Source organism: Chaetodon auriga, chromosome 7, assembly GCF_051107435.1.
Source record: "Chaetodon auriga isolate fChaAug3 chromosome 7, fChaAug3.hap1, whole genome shotgun sequence".
NCBI classification, from domain to species: Eukaryota; Metazoa; Chordata; class Actinopteri; order Chaetodontiformes; family Chaetodontidae; genus Chaetodon; species Chaetodon auriga.
In genome coordinates, this window is record NC_135080.1 from 8673440 (window position 1) to 8695875 (window position 22436).

General features: G+C 41.1%; 1 protein-coding gene across 2 annotated transcripts in view; it reads right to left on the bottom strand.

Annotated features, from left to right (window-relative positions):
• The window catches only part of esamb (endothelial cell adhesion molecule b), a 41735-nt gene extending 29757 nt beyond the window's left edge, over positions 1–11978 (bottom strand). The window contains exon 1 of one of the 2 annotated variants that reach the window (XM_076735976.1): positions 11566–11978. In XM_076735976.1, coding sequence (XP_076592091.1) covers positions 11566–11620 — 55 coding nt within the window. In that variant the 5' untranslated portion in view covers positions 11621–11978. The remainder of the gene's footprint in view (positions 1–11565) is intronic. The other variant, XM_076735975.1, reaches the window with a different exon arrangement.
• Positions 11979–22436: the final 10458 nt, after the last annotated feature.

Consider the following 22436-nt stretch of genomic DNA (forward strand, 5'->3'; position numbering starts at 1 on the left):
AAATTCTCCTCCTGAAAAAACCATATAAGGTAAGACTCACTCTATAGATCCTAATATATGTAGCTTAACGCATGACTGCCTGCCTACAAAGCAGTTCATGTTTTTGGATACATGTCAGGCCAATTTAATTTCAGGGTTGCTAAATATGATATTATTAAAAAAGCTATTTTTCAGCGCTCACACGACTATTTCAGAGTGGGTATAAAACTGATGATTCAAACAGCTTTGCCAGCCAGCTCCCGTGTAAGCAAATTGTCTGTTAGTGCAGTTTCGAATGATTTAGTTGGATTTTTATGCATACGTGGTGTCACAGAAAGTACAGTGGAGTTAAAACAGAGCTGTATTTTAACCTCCTAAACCTGCAATAATGTATTATGTGAGGATAATGGTTGTAACTAAGACATCATGACAATTGTTATTAACACATGAAGACGGGATTGGAAGTGTAGTATTTGTGTTAAGATGAATCAAATCTGTGGTCGAGAATGAGAAAATGTTGACCTGGCTCCTCAGGACGAGATTGGAAAAAAAAAAAGGTTAACGAGATAATTATGTAAAATAGCTTCCTCCTAACCTGTAGAGACTAACCTTTTTCACTGACACAAGCCGTAAATGGAAGGAAAACAGCATTTCAGCTTCAGTCACAACATGAGAAACAGCTGAATAACTGAACTTTGACATAATCTATAAACCGTACTTCCATGTAGAAAAACACTGTTTGATGCAAAATGCAAATGCCTTCTTTATTTGATCTAAATGCTTCTCGTTTGAACTCTTGCACAGCAGCCTCTGTGTGATTTGTGCGTTTTGATCATTTTTTCTGAGTGAAAATGCTGGTGACACAGAAACAGCGTGTGATATAGTTCAGTTCCTCTCCAACTGGAAAATTAAGACACAATGCATTTCCCCTGGATGCACAAAGTAGAAAAACACTGAAGTTGTAATATAAACACCGGACAGGACTACAGTCCTGGCAGAAAGAACAGTTGTGTTGATGCAGAGGAGAAATCTCTTAATAATCCTCCCTGGTCATTCTTATGAAATCTGGAGAGGCTTACAGACAGGAGTGGCACCTCAAGTGATGGTAAGGCCAATGCTCTGCCCAGCTTCAATTCTCTGTTATCCCAAAGAGCCAATTATTCCAGGGGTTGACAGATCACAGCGATTGGCCCCATATTCTGCTTGGGAGGTTGTTTCTATTTTGAGTATCAACACCCTGAGGTATAAAATCTAATGGCAATTGCCTCGCCACCAGAGGGACCAAACAGAGCGAAAATTTGATCCACAAATTAAATTGATGTTACACTTGCGATACACACTTGAGGGCTGGAAAATGAAGCGAAGGGATTTATGGAAACAACAAAGGCCATTGCAGGAGGATTTACTGTTACATACATTGTGAGCAGATTAGGTAAAGCACAGAAAAGCCTGACCTTTAAAATTATCTCACTTTATATTAAAAGTAGGTTTGACTTTTATGCATTAATTGCTGTAAAACTTGCTCTGTGACCAAGATTGAGAAAAATCACAAAATTTTAATCAATCACAAGTTTGAAACCTCAAAAATGTATGACTTCATCAGAACACATTAAGAATGACACTCACACAAATGCCAACTTAGCCCAAACTTTTAACTAAAGCTTCCACAGCTTGTGCTACTGTTAGCGAGAATTACTTCCATTATTAGCAACTGAAGTCACGACTATAGAGATCACTGCAATATGGGACACAAAGCTAAGAGAAACAAGAGTAAGGTTTGAAGTTGAAGGTTCAAGGTTTATGCTTCACACAAACCAGCAAATATTCATGTTTGGTGGAGTGCGGATGATTTGAGTCCACTGCAGTTGGTGAAGCAGATACTTCCGTATTGCTTGCCAGATATCACTAATTCTTGACAGATGGGTGCCAATGCTGCCTTGGGGGGTTTAAATCACCCACTGCAGAGCCCTCCTGTCCTGGGTCGTGCACATTTATAGGCTAGCTGTCCTGTGAGACTGTACCGGCATGCTATCACGCCCAGAGTGACAATGCTAGCACGCTAATGTTTACCCTGTTCATCTAATTTCAGTGTTTTTTGCATTAGCATGCTGAAATTTGCTAATTAGCACTAAATGCAGAACTGGTGGAAACAATCAATTAATGGGAGAGAGAAAGTTATGTGACCACAAAAGTCAGTAGGATTCACCCAAATTTTATGGAAAGTCATCTCATTGCTGTTCAGACATTTGTCAACCTGCTGGTGGTGCAAGAGAAGCAGTCAGAGCATAACCAGACATTAACCCTGAACGTCTGCAGCAAATTTCATGGCAATCCACGGGGATTCATCCTGAGGGGAACATGACTGTCTGGTTGTTGAGATATTTCAGTGGACACACACAGAGAGCCTTATAATTCCAAGGTCACGAAATATTAAGGATAGGCCTCAGTGAAGGAGAATAAAAAGGCACGTTTTCCATGAAGAGTGCATTACATGAGAGGGAGTAACATTACACAGTGACAGCTTAATGCAGTTTTAATCTGTAAAGAGGAATAACTGCAGCATGTGCGCTTGAGTTGCCTCGCCACCGCAGGATTGACCTGAGGGACCGTCTTTAGCCTCACATAACCATGCCTGAAGCCTGTAAGGCCAGGTTACACCTCAAACCAGATGACAGCATTAATCTGGCCACAACAACCTTTCCCTCCATCTGGCGAGACAGTCGAGCAACAAGAGAAAGGAGCAGGGATGCGTCTCACTCCTCAGTGAATACTAATCTCCCATCTCTGCCTCAGACAAAACCATTCTGCCTCCAAACACACCAATTCCGTCTTTGTACACATGAAAAATAGGAAGTTTCACAGAGCTATCATCTACCATTTTAAAACTAACCTATCACCAATACAGCATGGCAGAAAACCCATCCAACCCTGTGATGCCTCAGGAAAAAAAAAAATCCCATCTCCCATTGCTTTACTATAACACCCAAACAGGACTATAATCTTCTAGCGTCTTTGTGCAAAACTCATCTGCTGCCACCAGACAGCCTAGTTCCCACCTGCGCTAAGAAGTCAAAGGAATAAAGGTTTTTTTTTTTTCTCTCCAGACCAGCAATTTTCACGCATTTTACCCTTGAAAATCAATCTTCCTCTTTGGTTAAAAGCATTTTAAAAAGCTGATGAAACAGGTTTTTTTACGCTCAAACTGTCCCTTCGTGCAACAATCCCATGCCATTGCCGTTTTGACAATGCTTTTCATAGTAATTGTGATGAATTGTGGAACTGCTTTCTCGAGCCACGGGCACCAGCATTAATAAGATTTCTTTGTCTCAGACCTCAAGATAAATGCCTCTTGGTAAATCAAATGTCGCTGGAGACGGCAGTTAGTAGTGTATGTGTGTGTGTTTGTCTGCCTGGCCTCTGAAGTTCACACACTGGTTCCCAGCCGGAGCAAAGGTCTCATTTAAAGAGGGAATGTACCTCATTACTGTGTGCCATTTTCCCAGGGTGCACCTGGTCTAAATCGTCGTGACCCTCGCCTACGCCTGCAGTGTAAATGACACACTCCTCCGAGATGCATCATTTATGGGCTACGATCAGTAGGTAAACCAACGGCTAGTACAAACGCAGTACGCCTCATTTGGATGCTTTTTCTTTTGCAAAACATCTGGTTTGATGCTCTGAAGGTGCTGTGAGCTGAGGTAAGACTAAAGAGCAAAATGTTATCTAACTAGCACAGTGGGAAGACAAAGAAGAGTCCTAACAGTCTCATCTCTGTGGTGGACAAACTGGACTGGTCACCAGTGGCCACATCATTAGTCACATGAAGATGGAGCATGGATAGAGAGGTGAACACAGGTGAAGCACACCTGTCAGGCTGCAGCACCGGCAGCTTTACCACACGCTCAATCCGGCTAAATCTGGCATGTGTTGTCTGTTACCGCTGCAGAACGTCTTCCTCTCTGGTATGGCATATTATCAAGACAGGATGAGCTTTTTTTCTTTTCAAATTGTAGAATATGTGTTCAACATTTCCAGTTTCAGCCCCACCTGTCAGAGTTTTATTAAGCAGCGGAGATAATTGCTGAATGACACCATCTTAACATCCTTCGTCTTTAACCATATCGTATTTGAGGGGGTTTAGCTGTTCAGATTCCTCCTCTAATACATTTCCACACTACTGCAGATGTTATATGACAACCCGCGACTGGCGTGCTTGTTCTCCCAGTGCCTGCTTGGCTTTCCAAGGCGCTTCTAGGTTCCCTCCTACAAAAAGACACAGGTTAGGCTACTACTCAAATTGCCCATACATGTGCGAATGTGAGAGTGAATGGGTGCCTGTCTCTATGTGTGAGCCCTGTGATTGACTGGTGACCTGTCCAGGGTGCACGGTGTACCCCGCCTCTCCCAGCAATATCAGCTTGGATTAGCTGCAGCCCCCCGTGACCCTCTAAAGGATAAGCGGGTAGAGCTAAAGGGTGGATGGATGTAATGAATGTAAGTGTGTAACTCATTAGGATCCAGGTGCTTGCCTCTCTCTCTCTCTCTCTCTCTCTCTCTCTCTCTACACACACATATATAATGCTTTGCTATACAAACAGCATGTGCAGATACAAATATTTAAAACAAAAAAGGTTCCACATGTTCTTGCAATATTTGTGTATTTTCCATTTAAATTTTGATCGATCGGTCAACCATCATCTGCTTTTAAATGTCCTTAAATCCATACTGTTATGCGAGCCTCACTCTGAGTGACTGTGTTTCACTGTGCATCATCTTAAGTCAACTTCTTCCCAATGCACCCACCCTGAATTAATTGTTTCCCACACAATTAAACCCACTAATTAGACGACTACTGATAAACATATCCTACCTGATTGGTTGGCCTGAGTTACTGATTGAGAGCTGATAATTATTCTTTTAAAGAACCTGATTTCCAAGATTTTACATCTTGATGTGAGCTGGTCATGTTCACATGATTTCCTTGCAGTCAGAGCTTGAGCCACTGTTAAATTATTCCTCACCGAATAAGCACAATGAGTGTGGAGTATGGAGAGCAAATCACTAATGCGGTACAGTACCGAACATCAAAGTGAGCCATTCAGCAAGAAAATGCTGATTATTGTTTTTACAAGATAATAGGTAGCAATGCGTGCCATATTTTTCTGTCTGATGTTGGCGAAACATGGCCCGTTCATTTAATGTGCATCAGCTAAAACGTTCATGGCTGAAATATAATTATAACACCTCATAGAAAACACAAGCTGCCGACTGTAACGAGACATGCATAATAGAAAGAAACGTTGTTTTTTGCTGTAATAGTGATGGGAAATGCAGGAGGGTCAGAAAGACTGCCACTTAAGAGTTTATATAAGTGTAAGAATCTGCACTGTGTCAGTGTTAACGCAGTCCCACATCCCTCAACGTTCACTCGGCATATTCAGATTGTTTTCATCACCCGCCTCAAAGTCACATTAGCTCAATAAGCTGCCATGAAAAGCTCCAATCAACACCTGTCAACCACCACTACTGCAACTGTCACTGGGTGCAGCGTGAAGTTGAACATGCAGCAGCTGTTGTGTGTAGGAACAAATCTGAGCACCACTGTCCTCTTTATTGCATGGCGAGCACGAGCCAATTAATTTGACCTAGATTTACATGAGAGAATCCTTTAAGTAGCACCGGCTCTTTCTGCCTCTAATCAGTGTGTGTACCCTCTGCAGGGGTCTCCTGTGTGTCCGTGGCACCCAGAGTGGGCTGTGGTCAATTAGGGCCCCTTGTTGAACACCCACACTAAGGTATGCGTCAGCCTAACAAATGTGACCGTTTATGAGACGGGTGGCAATTCACCAGTTTGAGTCAGAGAAGATAAATTGAGCTCAATAAAGTGTCTCAGAGGATGCACAGCATCGGGATGTTTTCTCAGCAGCAGACTGCAGGAAGACTGACGGCTAATGTGTTCGCTTTTCATGTTTTTCAGCATATTTGCCTGCAGGAGGAGGGAAGACTGACGCACTTTCTCGGAGAAGAGATTCTGGTAAATAATTTGGATTTCTGAAGTTCGTCACAACTTCTTGTTCTTCACCTCAAAGCACAATACATTTGCCCTGTTTTGTAAGGGAACAAAGCAATATGACCTATTGTTAATTTGGTCAAAAACTACTAAAAACAACCTATTTTTCACAATGAAACTGAGACTTAAAATAAATAAAAAGTAACCAAAAATTAAAACAATTTCAGTCTTATTTATTCTATTTTTTTGTCAATGAATAAAAACTAAACAATAATGTGAAAGATGGAAGAATGAATTCATTACTGTGTTAATGCAGAGTCTTATCAAACAACCTTCATGTAGGCCTGCAGCTGACAGCAGCTCCTGTTCGGTAAAACACATCATCCATTGCACAGCCGCTTGACCCATTGCTCTGCTGTTAATTAGAAGCATCTTGCATTCGGTCACATTGTCTGTCAGTAATGTTATCTCAAGTTACCGCTTCTTGGAAGAACCTGATTTATGGACTTAATTCTTCCACAATCCACGGAGGATTAGGCAGGAAGAGGCAAGAAAACAGCTGGGACGGACTATCAAAACATGCAGACAGCATGCCAACCTTTAGAAAAAGGTAAGATAACATAATGAAGGCCTGTGGATGAAACGTCGGCTATCTTTCATGTTGCTATCGAATGGAATGATTAAGAGGATATCTTGCTCTGGGTATTTTAGACATTTTAACCTCTTCTCTCAAGCTGAACCCAGACAATGAACAGTATTTCAGTGAGTGAATGAATTGGCCCCTGATCAATAACCTGGCTGTCAGATGATTGGACAGATTCCACGCGCACACACAAGCACTGGAACATGTGGCTGCATCCAAGAAACCGGGACATTTTGAGAACTCAACACTGTTTGAGGTGACATTAGCTAACGGGGATCCACCAATCAAAAGACATTTTATCATTATCAATGTACGGCAGAAAACTGATATCGTTACTGCAGAAGTTCACTGAGAACGAGGATTTCCCCAAAACCCCCTTTGCTGCTACTGTAATTAATCACTTTTGCTTTCTGCCTTTGATGGCTCAAATGAACGCTCTAGCTAACCATCTGTGGACTGCGTTAAACTCCATCTTGTTTACGATGCTTTGTGGAAGTGACTTTTTTTTTTTTTGCAGTCATTACAAATTCTTCACTGAACCATCCATTTTGCTTTCAAAGTGCACCAGATTGATGTATTCATCTTCAAAATGCACGAGATTTTCTTCCAAAGGGACCCCTAGAGGGTCCAAGGTCCACCACACACAAGGTCCAAACACTGCACTGGAGCAGAATTTTACAAGTGAACTATAGTCTTGAGACGGTGCTGTGATGGAGAAAAAAACTGAACGCTGCTGTGGAACAGATGGACCGTTATGTCTGCAATCCCAGATAACTGCAGCTCCATATTTGCCTTTTTTTCTTGCTTTCCATTCAAAGTAAAAATGCACATCTCTTTTCTGTCAACAATTTTGAGGACGCAGCTGTGGTGTTCAAATGAAACTTTATCAGAATTGTGGATGGACAAAACCAATCAGAGGTTCTGTGTGTACATACACACTGTTACTGGTCGACTGATGCGCACAGTGTGAGCCACACGTTTTGGCTGTGCAGAATGTACAGCGTCTGTCGATCTTCATGTAAAACAGAGGAAAAGTAGCGAGTCGTGCACAACAGATAATTGTGACACCGAGCATCTCACAAGTAAAATGTCAGAAGGCATTTTGGATTCAACACCACAGATGGAAAAATGAGGATAAAGATAAGGCTGCACGCTGCCTTTTAGAAATGACACCTCCTTACAGTGACAAATGTGAAATCACAGCATGGACGCATAAGAAGACCTGGATACTGGACTCCACTGTCACACATTCATCTGAATAAAAATTGCTCACCCGAGTTAAAGTTGTGATGCTTCCTGGTTTCAAGTCACCAACACAGATAAAGATTTGCTTTTTTGCCAACAAAAACCTTCATAAAGTACAAAAATCACTATTAACTATTAACATAATTCACCTTGTTTGCAATTTCATAGACGTCACCTTTCAATTGACGGTGGATGAGAAAACTAATTTTAGCTCTCATTGGCTCAAACTACATTTTTTGAAAAAGTGGTAGCTCACCACAGATGCCGCTGCTTGCCGTGTGTTACACCTGCAACAGATGAGCTAATCAAATATAAACTCATGACTTTAGACCAGAATCACCTCATTATCATAAGCATTCGGACTTTGAAGAGACATTGAAGTGAACTCGGCCTATTTTACCCGAACCCCTCTGGGATCAACAAGTATCCTGATTCTGGTTCAGAAGAAAACAACATGCTAATCTGGATGAGGTGAGAGCTTTAGCGCATCAGGAACTACAACGCCGTGGACACATGCAAGGATATCACTGGTTACATATGTGGGTAAAGTGTATGTGTAATAATGCTTATGATGCACCCCATCCAAGTTAACAGAGTTCGTAGTTTTTTACGCAGTTTTTTAAAGTTCAGCAGCGATAAATGAGCACAATATCATACCTACATCATGTGGCAACAACTAAACCAGCTCTACGACGACTCAGCAAACCCTACCTGCTACAGCCCACCCTCACCAGAAAAACCATCGTACAGGTCGAAGTGGCTTATTACGAACAATATTTATGTTATGTTTAGGCAGCGACCTCTTGTGGCCATAGATATGATGATGAAAGCAAAGAGTACAATTACAAATAGTCATTTTTTTTTTATCCAAAGCAATGTACATATGAATTCACACACCAATGGCACAGCATCTGGGGCAGTTTTGGGGTTCTGTATCTTGCCCAAGGACACTTCAGCATTTGGCCTGCCGAGGCCAGAAATTGAACCACCAACCTCCTGATTGACAGACGACCGCTCTACAACCTGAGCTAACAATTACAGACTTGTTTTAACCCTTGACTTTTCCAAACCTGGTGAAAGTATGTTGTTTTTTTTGCTATCAAACAGTAAAATTAAGGTTACTGACTGATACTTTGACCTGAGCTCTTCCACATATCTTCCAGATGTCTAAGACTCTTTATTGCCATATTCTTCAGCTGCTGAGGCCAGCTAATGGGAGGCTTTGCACTGATAGTTAATTCTCATGCAGCGTCCTGCCGGGAGCGCTGTTGGTTTCAATGCTGGACCCTGACCGACTAATTTCTTGTTTAGGTAATCATGCGATACATAATCAGAATTACCCTAAGCTCTGTGAGTTATTCTGTGAAAAGGGATATAGCTGGCTCATAAACATCAGCTTACACCAGAGTCAAGACGGTTCCCGTCTCATTATAAACTGGCCGTCACTGAACACAATCAGCTGAGGACATGACAATATTTTAATAGCTGAGGCCAAAGAGAAAGGCATTTTTACAAGAGGGGGGCTGAGCTTGGCATGCGAACCTAACTCTACATCCAGACTGCTGGGAGCCAAGTCACCTTTTCACTGTCCCTATGCCAATTTGAGCCTGATGGGCAGCGGTAATGTTCAACAGCATGGACACATTGCACGGTACATCTAGAATATGACTCATTGCTGTCAGTGGTTATAAAGCTTTAAAAAACAGTCAGCGTCTGTCTCAGATCATCAAAAATGAAGGGATCATTCATGGGCAGCAAAGTATTAACAAATTCATTTTAATGTTTAGTAGCCAATTAGCTACGGGTCTCCTCATGTAAAGCCAATGAGCTGCCATTTTTTCTGCTGCAGCTTCTTGATTCATCCACGGCGGCGTTTCTGACAGGCAGGATTGGTTTCTTTGACAGATTTAGCAGCTGTCAGAATTGTGAAATATAATCCATCGTGCAAATTAAGAAATCCATCCGCTCATCAGAACAGGAAGCGGCCGCAGTTGCTCGCCAGTGAGCCGCAAACTGAATTCATTCATTTGTTTCATTCCACTTAGCAGTTACACCAAATCAAAGGATTGTAGATACAATGTCACGCCACAGTGGTTTCCATGCAGCACTCCGTAATGACAACACAGACTTTAAGCCAGGTGTCCAAAGTAGTCTTAAAGGGCCGCATGCACACTAAGGAATCAGCATCCAAACTGAAAATGAGGATGATATCATGTCTTTTTTAATCTTTTCCAACGCGTCTCCTCAGTGAAAACCTGAGTGTGAACCAAACAAATCCTGACATAAGATGCACAAGCTGTAACAATCTCCACAACAATTTCCCCGCTGGAGGAAAGCCAACAATTGGTCAGAAATGATGCAGCAGCACAGTTGACAGGAGCAAGATTGGCCAAGTGAGAAGAGCCTTCAGGGCTTCGTTGAGCAGAGCCTGAATGATGCCGAACGTGTGTTGATAAGAAACAGGAGAAGTAATAAGATTTAACACATCTTGTCAACATTTTTGTGTTTGTTTGTGATAATGTGAAGTAACAGCTGGGAAACGACTCTCAGCTTTGGCTCCAAATGAAATGTTTACAGTCCAAACAGATGACTGACAGACAAATACACCAAAAACTCTGTTTATAGCCAAATGCTGTTAATTAAGAGCCACGCAGAACATTTCAACAGCGACGTTTCTCTTTGTCAAACATTTGGTGCAAATGTGTTTCATTACTGATGAGCCACTCTACCAAATGAAGTGAACTTTTATCACTGCATTCATCACTAATTAGGTGCATGCAAGCCAATACCGGGTGCAGGACTTTGAACCTGAACATTATGTCCATCAGGTGCCAGCTATGATTTCCTGTCTAGAGTTTTTAAAAGAATTCCACGGAGACTCATATGCTTTTATGTTATTTTTAACCTCACAGGGGACAATAACATCAAAAGAAATCAAAAAAAGCAACAACATTTGACTTAGTTGAAATTTCTGAGCATTCAACCATGCAACAACATTATGCCCTCTTAAGATGAAGAGTACTCTGCAGTGTGCTTAAAAGGGGACCTCTGGTAAAACCTCAAGCAGCAGCCACAGCAATAAAAATTACATATTTCATGAATTGTCAGCGCGCTTGTTCCTGCATCTGAATTCAAAATTTTGCTGGAAGAGGAAGAAGAAGGGGAGGGGGGCTTTTCAGATTGACACATTTTAGGCATCTCAGCAGGCTGATAGCTGCTCATAACTACCAATAATATGGATCTGAGTGATGCCTTTGAATACATTTACACTCATTTTAGGGTTTAGAGCAAAGTGGCATCTGCTGTTCATGCAGCCAGTGGTAAATGCCACACTGATGCAGTATGCAGTACTTTGTTTATTGTACTTTACTGGCCGAATTCATCTCAACTGAAAGTCACATCAGCTTGTACTGTGAGGAATAAGTTGGTTAAGAGACAAATTCAGTCTTTTTTGACTTTCTGAATGCTTCAAACGTGGAGTTTGATGACAAAAACGTCTTTAAAGAGGAAGGTACTGTCTTAACTTTCACGAGAAACCACATTTTGCCTTCTGAACGTCGTCTGAAATGTGCGTTCCTCACTTTCCATAATGCTCCAAAGTGGACTCTTGTCTAACTCCTCGCGCCCCCCCCCCCCCCCCCACAGCAGCGTGCGGCTTAACGCCCGCCGAGTCAATTAATTAGCTCACCTTGAAGGATCCATATTAACATCAGTACGGTTGGAAGTCTTGTCTTTATCTCCATGGCGCAACATCCACCGGCTGCTCCGGCGCACAGGAGCTTCTTTAAAGTTGACGCCAAACACTCTGCTCACCGCCCAACCGCTGCTTAATTGTCTTCAGGAAGCAATTAACAGAAACCAGCGAGGCACCGTGTGCAAGTAAAGCCTCCTCTGCGCTTCCCATCCCGCCTCCAAACTGCGGCTGGCATCGCAGGACGCACGGGCGGCTCCGCTCGCCTCCACCTCACAAACCGCAGGAGGATGAAGAAGCTTTTAGGTTTTTCTGTCTTTTTCTTTCCTCCTCTGTGTTGACGCCACTTCTGCTGGCTGTCTGCACCTGAGTGTGCGTCGCTCCTTCTCCTACAGCTCACTCAGTAAACTGAAGGAGCTTATTCACCTGCCCGAGCTGCTCGGTGACGCCCCCTGGCAACGAAACCTCAACTGCACCCCGTCAATGGACAATAACCTTCAGGAGGCTGGTGCACAGTTTACATGATGACTTCTTGTCTCTTTTGCTGGACTGACTCCTGCAGCATGGAGGTGTTTATAAGCAGGGCTTTCACTGACAGTGGAACTGGCTGTGCATAAAATCTGTCGCTCTTATTTCTTTGACTTTTTGACTTGTTTTATGACAATTATTCTCACAGATACATCAATTCCACACAGTCATATATATTTTAACATATAGCACAAATACCAGAACAGAATAATGTTGCATGAAAACAATCTGTGCACAGTGTCTGATGACATTATGACACTTCACTGTGTGCTAAACACTCCTGTGTGTCAGTTCTATTTGTATTATATTTACCCCCCCCCCCATCCCATCATGCACTGCCCCCTCGTCTTGTTTGTCCTGCAGCTGACTGTGCTTTGATATTAACTACAGACCAGCATAAAAAAAATCACTGTAAAGTTTCATCTCATTACAATCTGTTTGCAGATTTAAAGTCCGCTTTGTGATGTGACAAAACACTATAAACTTTACTCACTTTACTGTAAGATAAACTGGGAGTTTGCACGTCCCCCCCATGTCTGCATGCTTTCTTCCAGTTTCCACCCACAGTCCTAAAATCAGTTTGGTAAAACACTCATAGGTGTGTGCGGATTGTTGTCTGTGTTTGTGTTTGCCCTGTGATCAGTGGTGGGTGGAGTACTGAAAACCTATGGACAAGTTAAAGCACAGTTACTCCCATACAAAGTGAAATAACCTTTTGAGAAACCTTAACATAAAAAGCTATTAAATCTATTTATTTTGCAGGATGCTGGGCCAGGCTTAGCAAGCTTCTAGTTTTGGAAAGTGGAAGTCAACAATAGTACGGCTAATGGCGAACCGTCACGACAGTGCAGCTTCCCCTTATGCTTTAAAAAGTCATAAATGATAATAAATGTGGATTTTCACTATTTTCCAAAAGGTGACTGGCCAGCTGGCTAGTTCCTTACCCCCTGCTGCCACTTAGGAGAGAGTCTCATGGAGCTTCTCAACTCTCAAAACACTGGAGTGGCTTTTTTGATTCGTCATCAATTTTTGTAAAACTGTCAATATTTGAAATCTACACAGTTGATTTCTCACATCAAAAGGTCAGAGGTGAATTTAAAAAATCCTCCCGGCCTCCTGGTTGTTCCAGCACTTTGCATTGTGGGACACAGCAGGTGAGATAAAGTGGTCTGATGAATACTGAAGATTTTTGCCAAACCAGTACAACATCCATCTATTTTTGGTAGTGGGTGGTTTCAAGCACAGCCCTGCTTTTTTCACTCATGTGTGTTACCCTGCCTGTGATAGACTGGTTCCATTCCCTGTGTGACTGGAAACCTGTTTCCCCCTGGAGTGCACTTCTACATCACTGCAGCAAGGTGCCAAGTTAAACCACTGGTCTGCAGAAACGAGGTTTTCAGGGGGGTGTTTTTAGTTCACTTGGGGGCATCTGAAATAATCAGCAAGAAACAACACTGACATATTATCACCTTTTAATTTGATAACTACACATCCAGCAGATGAGGAGCAACATTAGTATTAAATTTTACAGTCATGTTTGTGTACACCTGCTAAATATGAGGCTGTATTTACTCTCCTCTAGCTCTGTTTGGGTCTCCACCAACTCCTGAGGGAAACATCTGTCTCTTCAGCTGCTAAATGCTCCACTGTATTCACCGTTGTCTGCTTGATACCAAAATACTCCATCGAGCCAAGGGGACCTGCAGAGTTTGGTAATAATTCTCTGTGGGTTTGCCATCTTTTATACATATTTACCAATTGCAGCAGCTTTAAGTAAAATCGCATACTAATATGAAAATGAACAGGTAAAAAGGTTAAAATTCCTTCAATTTCCCCCCAAAAATGCGTAGAACAAATCAAAATGTGTCGATGGTGGCTTTAATCTAAATATTTTACAGGAAAGTATTACTTCCTATTTTATCTGGAGACATTAAAATAATGGAAAACTCCCTAAGAGGCCACCACAAATATACTTAGTTCCATATAAATGTAATGTCAACTCAATCATCGTGCATTACCTGATATATTACAAAGTCTAATTCAGAGCAGAATCGAGTGTCACAGGTAAAAGTCACTCAGGAACAGGCTGTGCAGCCACTTATACAAGAGAGCGGGAGCTGCTGTGGGATTTTACATTGTAATGTAAGGCTCATGTCCCTGCTCAGCTCACAATAAATGGGTCGCCAGGTGAAATATTAATGCAGGTGGGTCGATGTGTTGTATTTTTAATGTAATGTAATGGATTTATTACATGACATTAGACCTCACATGTTTTCAGAGAGCATCGCGCTTGAAGTTCACAATTAAACGCGCAGAAAGCCGGCAGCCTTCAGTCAGACACGTGAAGACAGACAGACACTGTTTGGTTTGTCTTCAGCGGAGTTACTGTCTGACAGGCAGTTAAACTCCTGATTTATTTATATTGCTCTCATATTGTGGAAACTGCTGGCCCCTGTCCTCTCCTATTGTTGTCAGATTTTAAGATTAGACCTGGTTAAGCATATGAAAACTTTTATGAATCATGCTGCATTTGAAATGACTAAAATACTAGTAGGCTTATATGAAGGGGCAAACTACATTCCAGTAATCTTTCACAATGTAATTGCATGTAAGGATATCAATAAAATACTTAGCAGACGCCAATACTGCGACAAATTTAAGGGAACAAGGAAAGAAAGGGAACAAGGGAACGGTCCAAAGGCAGAAAACAACACCTTAGGGGACAATAACTCGGTGATTAAGAGGAAATGACACTGTGCTGTAAGCATTTCAGTCATTACCGAGTGCCTCTTTAACAACTCTGGAGTACAGTAATATTATTACTGGAAAATGGGGTAACGGTGTTGATATTGCAGCATCTTTTATAGTATCATTTCAGTTTATATTAGGATGTATTTATAAAAGCAATCCAATGGGAAATTAAAGTGTAGAAAGCTTTTAACTTCTGAGTACTTATCATTTATTCAGCTGTCAGTGTATTAGGTGCATCTAGCTACAACTAATCTAGCCCAACACCACAGTCCTGCAGTGAATCCTGCCTTCATGGACGATATAATGTTCAGCTCTTATTGAAACTGTTTTACAGTGGTGTGATTCAACTTTATGGTCACTTTGGAGGCTGCAGTTTGTGGTGCTGTTGAGCTGCGTTGTGTTACACTGAGAGCATCTCTCTCTTAAACAGTTTCAATATAAACTGAGTATTATAACATCAGTGAGGCAGGATTTATTGCAGGATTGTTGCTTTAGACTGCATCAGTTTTAGCCTGGTGTATCTGAAAAATGGCAAGGGTGTATTTGTTTTAAAAATGCCATCAACCATTAACCGTGCTGTAGAAAATAGGTGATGATGTGTATGCATGGACTCCTTTCTGTCAGGTGGACACACTTCAAGCTACTCACTACTTCATGACGACCAACACAAGTCCAAATGCAAAACAAACAAATATACAAACGTTTATTCCTGTGGCCTTAATTATGGAAGTGCAATTGACTGACTCTTGAAGCTGGAGACTTGACTGTTTTTTGTAATTATTTTGGATGTGGAGTAAAAAATATATTAAGAAAACAAGGATTTCTCCACGACATGGCTGAAGTATATGTGGTCTGATGTGACTGTTAGCAGGCTGATTTCATATTCCCAGTCTGAACCATCATCCCAGTCCTGGCCTGGCTGTACATCCCCTGTGTGTATCATGTAACCCTCTGTATTCTTATCACAATATGACCTTCACATCTATATTTGTGTGAGAGTGTGTGTGTGAAAAATGTGTAAATCTTGGACACGTGTACGCTAGAAATTGGTTGTCACTGCTATGTGTGAATAATTGATTGCTTAAGTGTGAAAGAAATATGAAACTGCACAGCTTGCATGTTCAGGCTTTTCCAACCCTGTTCCCCTTCAATGAGCTACATTTCCAGTAGGTCAGGTAGATTTCAGAAATGAATTCAGCAAAAAATGTTGCCGACTCCTCCGCCACCTGTGCTTTCATGCGATGCGCACATGATTTAGGACTGCACAAAAGATAGTGAGATGACAGAATCTAATCTCTCCTGGTTGGCATTTGGCTGGAGAAATATGTCCGTGGTAGATTTCTGGAGTAGCTCTCTGATTTGTGTCACTTTCAGCAGCTATCTGGATGTGGAACAACACTCCCTGCAGTCTTCCTGAATACATCCATTGTTAAAGCTGGCGGAGATACTGCTATGTGCTGCCAGATGGTGGAAGATGAGCTTAACCTTGATGGTCTACTCCTTGATAGCATGACTGGACTTCATTGTAGACACCATTTCCTCCTCATTGCACAGTATTTTACCCTGTCTGAAGATAACAAAGTGATGGATGACTGGTTGTCCTACAAAGTGCAAAGAGTTCAGAGTTGTTGATTCTTTTGTGCCATCTAGTGGTCTACACCTGCAGCACCGGTGCACTCTGCACCTTTACTCATCCCCTCTACCTCTACCTGTTATTTGTATTTTTAAGGGTTGGTGGGGGTGTAACTGTGGGTGGGCTGCAGGTAAAAAACTGTGAACAGGTCAGCAGTCCCTCACAGGGCTAATACAGACTGACAGACAATCATTCACACTCATGCTTGCATACCTGTTGGCAGCTTCACTCCTGACCTGTGCGTCATTGGACACAGAGAGGAAACACCCAGAGGAAATCCATGTGAGAGCACGATGACAACAAGCAATGTCCTCATTGAAAAGGCCACAGCAGGGAATCAAACATGTGTCTGTACAACTGACTGGTTTTCACCACTGATGGTACAAGTGTTTGAAATGAGGAGGATCCTAATATGAAAAAATCAAGTCTGTATATGTTCTGCTAACCTAAACCCTAAAATTATAAAATCACTGGGCTGATATTAAAATTTAAAGAGTCTACTGAGATGTCTCGATCCTTTATTTCCATAGAAAAGTCCTGTTAAAGGCATTGATAGCTTTGTGTCTGCTGTTTCTTAACATACAATTCTATATTTTTCTGACTGCCAACAAAATCCACAAATCAACAATGCTAAGACATCTCTTAGCACATCCTGTCGACTCTACGCTGTCTGTGCCACCCAGCCTGAGCCCATTTGTTCCTTCTGAAGATATGAAACCACCGTTTTTCCATGAAAGGAAAAATGAAAAGTACCCACAGTCTTACTCACAAAGGAGGATGTTAATCCATAAAATGAAGTCTATGAACATTTTATCAGCCTGCAGCTTTAAGGAAAATTGTGAGGCTGAGGCTGAAATTGCTGATATTAATTTAAACTGGATAGCCCTGGTGTAAAAGTTACATTTTATCACTTGATTGGAACCATCTCCACCTCCATGAAAAGTCTATTTATGTGACATTATTAGTTGTATTTTTGCAGCTTGTTAACATTTTAAGCTTTGCTGTCTGGAGCCTCTGGTGGATCCATCTTTACAAACACTTGTGCAGCCAATCAGTGTTGAAGCAGTTGAAATTTTAATGAGGCTAAAAGTTGTTCTTTACACAAAAATTGTTGACCTGATGATGGCGCTATAAAGTTAAAAGATCACCAAAGTTGTTTGCGATTCATTCTGAAAGCATCAAAGTTTGTACACAATTTCATGTTGCTCCATGCAATAGTTGTTAAGGTATTTCAGCCTGTTTATGCTGCTAGCATGGCTAAAAATACCAAATACATCAGGCTGAATTTTGGGAACATATAATGAGGCACAATAGATTTACAGTGTTTCCATCTGATGTAACAGTGTAGCTGCAGCGTTTTGAACATTTCACTTTGTGTACAGTGAGCATTCAGTGAGCAGCTTCAGGGTTAAACAGACACACGCATCACTCATATGCAGAGCGGGAAATGTGTCTTTTAAGATACTTTATGCAAAAATCAAGGGGAAAATTAGGAGTTCAAGAGCGCAATTAATGCTTCTTGAACATTTTATGCTCCACATTAACACAACACAACCAAGACCAAGCAAATCACAGCAAACGTGATAACGGATGTGCCCTCTGAACCCATGCAAAATCAAATTCACAGTACAGCTCAGTGTCACAGATAATAAATCTAATGTCGTTGACTTATTCTGTCATGCTGTGTCATGAATATTCTTTGCACGTTGCATCTTAATTTGTATTTCTCATCTTGCTTCCTAAATGTCTGTCAAACACCTTCAAGTTTGGTGATAGAGAAGTTGATTTTCACTGGAAAGTGTTTTTCTGCCTGAATCGCCTCACCACGTTGCCATTACAGGTAATAATAACAACAGCTGTTTTTGAAGGTTTGCAAAGGTTGGATGCATGACAATGAATCCACCTACACCAAATCTCAGCGATGGCAGACCACAGTGACTTCAGCGACCTCCTCAACAAAACCAAACATGTGAATACAGCAGCCAGGCCTGACGCTGAATCCATCCTGCATGTGGAAACTTTGACGCCCACTCACATGAAAACATCAGGCGCATGAAAGTAACAGTTATGAGCCACCAGAAGACTTAATTTAGAGATATTTGCATTTTCAAAATGCCAAGCAAATAAAAGCATGAATAATTTCTACTCTCTGTGAAGTGAATTGGAAATAAATCCTGCATATCTTGTTATTGAATCCTTTTAAATTGATTCTCTCTCCGTCACAAAGGCCTTCTTTTCTTACAAGTAATATGCTGGAAACACTGGTGTTTATAGGTTCCAGGAGCTTGAAGAATCCTCACTGTGAAATTGGAGCCATTAGTTTGCTGTGGACATTGACTGCTTCCTTCCTACATTTCCATAAAAAATTTAGGAGTCACACTGACACACTCATACTGTGCAGCGGGGACGTGCAGCAGCGGCGGCGCTGTGACAGTCGGGCCATGTGAATAATCTCTGAGGCCGCTTGTGTGTGAGGCTGGATGTCTGCCACATGTTTGGTGATATGAGTCCTCTGTGTAATGGGCTTTCTGCCATTTATCACTCTTTCCCGTCGTTACAGAAGAGATTAGATTTGGACGAGCATAAGGAATATGAATATGACCTTGGGTGAGCCCGAGATATGCATCAAAGTTTGTTTTTTTTTCCAGGGTGAGATAATGCAATTCTGCTCTTAACACATTGTGAACTACTCTCTCTGAGTTTGAATTTGCATTTGGGCATTATTTTTCATCAGAGGTAAGCATCAATCCTTGCAGGCTGCTGGAATGCGACTCTGCAAGATCATCAGCTGTAAATCAGCACCATCCTCTTTCTGTTTCTCTCCAGAGGCTGAAAACAGTCGCGATTCTGATTTAATCTTAATTGCCAATTTGACTCATGCTAGCATCGCATCTGTTTTATGCTCTCACCATGATACTGTACATGACAAGTGTTTTGCAGCTCAGCACGACCGAGAGCCTGAAACAAAACAACTGTTTTCTGGGGGTTTTTATTTTTGTGCATCTGAACCCAGGTCTCTGAAAGAGCAAACCGTTTTCCTCTGCAGGACTCACAGACAGCAAAACGAGCGTGAAAAGATGCTCAGAATATGAGAAATCACAGCTGAGCCTCGCCGGATGTCATTGTTGTTCTTAGACGAGAATCTTTGGGCGTCTTTTCAATAACAGCAGCGTGGAGAGGGTGCTCTGACTCGACCTCTCATGATGAATTTCATTCAGCAGAAGGTGATATCAAGCTGAGAGAGATGATGAAAGGAAATCTGACACATGTACTAAAAGATGTTTGCTGTCTATGTTGATATCATCCTGGATAATAATGTGATAGATGTTGCTCCAGCAACAGGACAGCAGCCCCTGAAAGAGGAGTGGAGATTGAGCTGAGCTGCAGACTTAGTGCAGTTTTTATCATTTTATCTCACTTTCTTCCTTTTGTTATGTTCAGATTTTGACCAGCAGACCAAAACCCAAAGATATTCAGCTTATAATCATAGAAAACAAAGGAAATAGCTCCATTTATTGCGCCAGATATAAATAAAAGCTCATTTCTTTTGGCTCACTGGTGACAGACTCACAGTTCCCTGCATGGCAGTACACCGCCAGTAATCTGGGCATCATTAAAAACAAACAATTCATCAGAAGAAGAAGAACAGACACGTATGAAGCATTAATCCTGGCAAACACAACATATTCACCACTGAGAATTTTGGCATTTTTGCTCTAAAAATGTCTCAGAACTGTTATTTATTGTCAAGATTGCTGCTGAATAATTTTCTGTGAAAGACTAATCAGTTCACTGACTAATCACTGCAGCATGGTGATCACCCTCAAGAAGCCAGAGAGCCAAGACGGAGCTGACGTTCTCGAGTCGATTCGTCTTAGACAGAAAACTTTGGTATTCATTTCAGTCATTTTTAAGAGAAATGCCAAAAAAATTCACTGGCTCCAACTTCTCTATTGTGAATATTTGCTTTTTTCTTTTGTCTGCTAACATATGGACCCATTTCTTCTCTCCTTAAAAATCCTCTTTTTCTGTATCTGTAGCCAACTTTTCATTTCTAAAATCTGTAGCATGATTGCACCAAGTGAAATATTCAAACCCAAACCTCCATTATTATCATTATTATGTTATATTAGTGTTATTGTTTTATACAGATTTTTCCAAATTTCAGTGACTGATTTGGTTCATCTTTGGAAATTTCTGGCTTCAAAATAAAGTTCAGAGGATTTGAGTTTATACTGAGGTTTTTAACTTTCTGCACTGTTTTCATGCTGATTTGTATCGTTGCACTTGGTTTTGTCTGTTGTGTTTTGTTATGATCAACTGTGTAGAAGTGTGAGGAAATACTTCTAAAACAAACACTGATCCAATCTTTAACCTTCAAAAAACAGGGAAACTATAAGCCTTAAAATTGAGAAAACATCTGAAGGGATTTGAAAGGAATTAGTACATTTAAAAAAAAACAATTAATAAGGACTAATGATTGACTGAATTTACGCTCATTAAGGTTAAACCGATGATTAAAAACAACAAACTGAGCAAATATGAAAATGAACATCAGACAGAAACACTGGCATAGACGACCAGGGTGCCGCATATGTGTTTTTCATCAGTGATATTTCATTTGTTTTTGTTTTGTTCTTTTGGTTTTATTTATTGTTATTGGTTATTCCTGAGACTGTATATTTCCTACAGTTTTTTTTTTTTTAGTAGACATTTGATACCTGATATCTCCCAGGAAAGACGTGCAGTTCTGACATCAGACCAGTAGAGGACTCCCATGAGCCTCGGCTGGAATCGGCTGCTCCTCTGAGCTCTGTGTTCAGCCTCAAATGATCCTTGTTTCCTCTCTGTCTTTCACTCTTGTCAATACCCCTTTATTTGCATTGTTGGATAAGGTCATTGTAAACGTTCACATTCTGTTTTGCTCGGTACGCTCTGTGCCGCACAGCTGAGACCAGCATGTAATACATGAGTACAAATCTGTTTACACAACCTCTGTCTGGTTTCAGCAGATGCGAAACATGTCTGATATTTTCATCACAGAAACATGGAGGAGAGGCAACTCTTGAGGCCTGTGACGTAATGTTGCAGAATAGATAAATGGGCTCTCAAGCATTAGTGGCAATTACATGAGAGATCTATTTGTACCAAGCAATCAGTGGCTGAAGAAGTGGAAACTGAGAAGTATTTTTTTGCTCCTTCATTTCTGCAAATATCTGAATTATTTGATGATGATGTTAAGTGGAGCTCGTCTCATCCAATTTCAGTGTTTCACAATCCCACAAAACAGGTCACATGTTAATCATTTTCCCCTAAAATGCTTTTTCTCCCCCAAACCGCACAGTTCAATACTATCCACAGCAAACAGGGCAATCTGAAATGACACACGTGATCATCATATGAATAACTGAGCCGCACGTCAGAGCGGGGTGTCGACGGATCAGCTTGACTCGACTGAAAGGGAAGTTTGATGATGAATTAAGTCATTTCAAGCTGTGAATATGCATGCACGCATGAGTAAATTATGATTTATCGTGTCTGATATGGCTGCTTCTGCTTTCTGCACCACAAAACAGAAAGCACTTAAAAGATTTGACATTAACAAAACGTGACTATGGAAATCCATTTCTGCCAGGGAATAAGAACGCTCCTCACCGTGAGAATTTTCTTTCAAGTTTACGTAATTATGAGATAAGAAGTCAAATTTGGACTTAGAAAATCAAAATTATGACATAAAAGGTGTAGACGAAAAGAAAGAAAGAAATTTGGAAATAATTTGACTCACCGAGGCAAAATCATGAAATAAAAGTGAATATTAAAGATAAAAAGTCTAAATTATGAGATATTTCACCTTTTTGATTATGCATTTCAGATTTTTTTTTTTTTTTTGATGCAAATTAGCTTCTGTACGTTAGAAATGTAAAGCCTGTCCGGACATTTCCGTAGCTGTGAGAAA